General features: G+C 41.3%; 1 protein-coding gene across 1 annotated transcript in view; it reads right to left on the bottom strand.

Moving 5' to 3' along the window:
• Nucleotides 1–551: 551 nt before the first annotated feature.
• MRPS21 (mitochondrial ribosomal protein S21) overlaps nt 552–4,307 on the bottom strand; it is a 145,577-nt gene continuing 141,821 nt past the window's right edge. The window contains exon 3 of the mRNA XM_073592653.1: nt 552–3,778. Within this exon, the coding sequence (XP_073448754.1) occupies nt 3,598–3,778 (181 nt within the window). The 3' untranslated portion in view covers nt 552–3,597. The remainder of the gene's footprint in view (nt 3,779–4,307) is intronic.

The following is a 4,307-nucleotide window of genomic DNA, read 5'->3' as shown; positions in this document are numbered from 1 at the left end:
AGTGAGCACCCTGAAACATGTGTTGCTAGTAACAATGTTACTTGTGACTATCAATTCGCAACAATGTGGTGAACACCATACATAAACATTTTTAGCACTAATTTGGATATCAGTGGGACACTTATTCCCCTTGAACATCTTAGATGTAGAAACACTGATCAGTCCTTGATGGAAATATGCTAGGTTAATGTTAGCACCAATCTTCTTTATAGAAAGAGACACACCGATATTCCTCCTTTTCACAAATATGGTAAAAAAAGGCCGTTTACCGGATCAGATGGATCTCAGGTTAGTGAGATCAGATGAGCATGTTGCATTAGCCTGCCGGCCTTAGATTATCACCTGGGCGTTTTCCTGGGAGATTTCCTCAGCCACTATGCTCCAATTCACAGGCAGATCTGGGCGTTTTCCTGGGAGATTTCCTCAGCCACTGCGCTCCCATACACAGACCTATCCTCACTGATACAATGTACCGGTTTCAAAATATTAGTTCATCCATACAGAAGATACACCTCAGTAGGAATAAAACGAAAAAGGCTCCATAGTGCAAATGTGTTTTATAGATTTATTCAAAATCTCTTTCACAGTCACTTTAAAACAATTTTTTCCACTGCAAATGTTCACAGCAACACTCCACTGCACATCAGGAACTACAAATCAAAAAAACTCCCAAGTATACACCAAACAGAACAGAACAGATAAAAATTAGCTAAAAATCAGCATACATGCAGAGCGGGAGCAAACCGGCTGACTGCATGGAGAAAGACCAGACAAACAGGCTTCCAAAATATGTCTCCGTTCCCAGTGGAAGCCTGTTTAGGGGAAACGCGTCGGGTGGAGCTAGAGGCTGTGACGCCATCACGTTTGTCCGGTCTTTCTCCATGCAGTCAGCTGGTTTGCTCCCGCTCTGCATGTATGCTGATTTTTAGCTAATTTTTATATGGTTCCCATGTGGGAATGGTTCACATATGGGATAGGTCACGCAACCGCAGTTCTTTATCGTCCCCTCATACACCACTTGCTCTTATTTTCTGTAACCCGGAATTTCCACCTGGTTTGACCCCACAAGTGTTTCAGTGGTGGCTTAATAAAGGGTTGCTGAGAACTGGAGACTTTCTGAATGGGGACCAATTGCACACAATACAATACTTCAAAGATGAGTTTCAAATGCCCCCTCGTGAAATATTTCGGTATAATCAAATTGCATCGTTTGCCAGATCTAAACTTAACCAAGTAGTGGGCCCCCCTTATGCTTACATTTGAATTAACTTGTCAGGCTAGAGGCTATCAGAGGGGTCGGATTACTGCGTTATAGACTTCCCTCACTGAACCAGATTCAAATGGTCCAATGGGAAAAAAGATTTGAATATAACTTTTGACCTCATAAAATGACAAGATCTTACTTATCAGCTATCCAAAATTACCATTACTACTACTCTGATAGAGGCCAATTACAAAAACGCTCCTACGTCGGTACCTGGTACCCACTAGAGTAGCTAAGATGCATCCTGCTACTTCCCCAAACTGTTTCTGACGTTGTGGTCAGTTGGGGACAATGTACCATACTTGGTGGCAGTGTCCCCTCGTAACCAGATTCTGGATCCGAATTTTCAATTTAATCAATTCAGTGACAGGGGTAAACATTCGTAGATCTCCTAAAGCCCCCCTCTTTCATAAATTGCCTGATGAAATACCCAAACAATCAATTAAATTAATTAAATATATATTACTGGCGGCGAGAATTACGATGGCAAGGCATTGGAAACAGTCAATAATCCCTCTTGACCAGGTTAAGAATAAACTTAATTGGATTATGATCAACGATAAACTCACTCACATTCTCAGTAATAAGGTCAAGAAATTTATTAAGATATGGGACCCATGGATTGACTATTTCAACTCCATAGCGAATCCCAGGACGACCCTGCCCCTCTCCAGTTCACTCCCTTTCATTTCTTCCTCTCCTCTCTTTTTCTTTCGGTTTTGTTTTTTCTTTTATTTCTGGAAACTCTAACACAATACAGCTGATCTCATATGAGACCTTTTATGACAATGAGACTTGGGGCTGTCCCAAGGAACCTAGCTGGGACCTCCCAAGATTCTGGGTCTGTACTGTTCCCTCACATAGGGATTGCCTGGCTCATGATTGAGGGGCCATGGTTGGATCCTGCCGATTTTTTGGTGTTTGTCACACTTTTGTGCCTTGTTGCCACCATAAGTGGCGAATGGGTGATGTGACCTCAACTATTGCTGTATTGGAGTATAGTGCGTTGATAATTTGATATTAATCTGCTTATGTGACTGACTATTTTGTACCTTGTTATGTTTTTCAATAAAAACATTGAAATATAAAATGCCCCAAGGGATCAAAAACAGGCATTTAGGAGGCTGTTGTATTGCTTTCTGCTCACCTGTAATAAGGCTCTAAACTGAGATCTGAAAAAGCAAGCCACCATGGCTTGCTTTTCAGAGCATGCTGAGCACATGAAAGAAGCCTAAGGCTCCTTTAACACTTGTGAAACTTGAAAGTCGCACAATTTGAAGAAATGCCTGTGTAATCTTGAGGTCTATGGGCATCAAAGTCAGACTAAAATAGTGCAGGGACTACTTTGGAGTCACAAAGATATGAACAGTACACATTGGAAATCATGGGGTACGACTTGTCATGCAACTTTGCAGTCTCAAGTTGCATAAGTGTGAAAGAGGCCTAACCAAGTTTCACAATGTCTAAATTAATTTTTCTTCTGCCTACCTCTAGGCATTCATAACTAAATTCAGCATAGATTCTCTAGAGGAAGTACATACATTTCTTGCAGTTACAAAGTAGCAGAAAATATCATGTAGACCCAGTGCTGCCTACAATAGCACATTCCAGCATTAGCGCACATTTATACCTCAATCCCAGCATTCAGTGGACAGTTGCCTTTACATGCATGTGTTATTCCTGTTTTCTTAGCATTATTTTAATTTCACAAAAATTTACTAAGACCATCTTAGTGAGCAAGTGGTGTTTTTAATCGGTTTCAACACCCAGTAATACCTTAAGCCATGGTGCTGACAGAGTTTCTAACCCTTCCACACTTTATCCAATAAAGGATCAGGTTAGAGGGGCACTATAACTTAAGCCTTTTTACAAAGGCATTAATTTCTACTGCCAACTGAAAAGTGATCCATGATAAAATCTGTGCAGCTTTTTCCAGGTACAGCAAATGTATCACACAAACTATAAAAATAGTCCTCCTGGAAAAGGCCAGTACTGAATTAGGGCCCCTTCACAGTAATGTTCATATAAACACATTATGGGCATTGCTGTGTTAATAGATTTTGATAGCATCCCAATGCACCTATGGTCCAGAAAAACAACAAAGCCTGGTAACCACTGTAAGTTGTGATGCACTGAAATACAGTGACAGGTGCAGGTTAATTTGTTTGGATATGTGGCAGCCTATTCAAATGAATGAAGACATCGTAATTAAATGCATGTGCATTAATGCAGAGAGCTGTGAAGCCAGCCTGAATGTTTTTGGCAAAATGGAACCATGACAACACAGATTCAGCAGATAAAATACAGTCTTTGGCATACAAATTCAGAAACAACTAGCACCCAGGCCAGGGGTCCTGTCGAATCTTCCGGGATAGGAATGCTACTTTACGGGTCATTTCAGAGTTATAGACACGTTTACAGGTCTCATATTTAATCCTCCGTTTCTGGATACACGGCTTCTCATAATAACGGCCCCTTTTGGCTTTATCCACAATTCCATCCAGGGTAAGGATCCTATACAGAAAAGCAAACAGAATCATTATTACAGACACTCACACCCAAAGTCAAAATTTAGGGTGCGTTAATTATACATTTTTGCCAGCCAGTATCGCTTTCCTCTCAACTAGGCTGCTTCAACCATCCACACAGTTTTTTTATTTTATATATAAATCCACTCTGGGTGCACCAAATGCCTTTGCCAAGACAGTTATTACAGTGTTTCTCAACTCCAGTGCTCAAGGGACCCCAACAGATCATGTTTTCAGGCTTCCCATTATTTTGCACAGGTGATTTGATCAGTTTCACTGCCTTAGTAAATAGCACAGCCGTTTCATCTGAGGGAAATCCTGAAAACATGACCTGCTGGGGCACCCGAGTGATTACCTTGTAAAAAGTAGCAAAGGCATTAGCAATGTGTTGTATATAACATGTGCAGAGGGCACAAGTGGGAGCAGCAGACCCCACTACTTCTGACTGGGGGGGAGCTATGTAACCGGGAGAGATTGTGCCTTATTGTGTGTGCTATTATCTGGCGCCATGTAAG

Source organism: Aquarana catesbeiana, linkage group LG07 (assembly GCF_042186555.1).
Source record: "Aquarana catesbeiana isolate 2022-GZ linkage group LG07, ASM4218655v1, whole genome shotgun sequence".
Taxonomy (NCBI): Eukaryota; Metazoa; Chordata; class Amphibia; order Anura; family Ranidae; genus Aquarana; species Aquarana catesbeiana.
The sequence above is the reverse complement of the archived record's forward strand: the minus strand, read 5'-3'. Positions and strand labels throughout refer to the sequence as shown.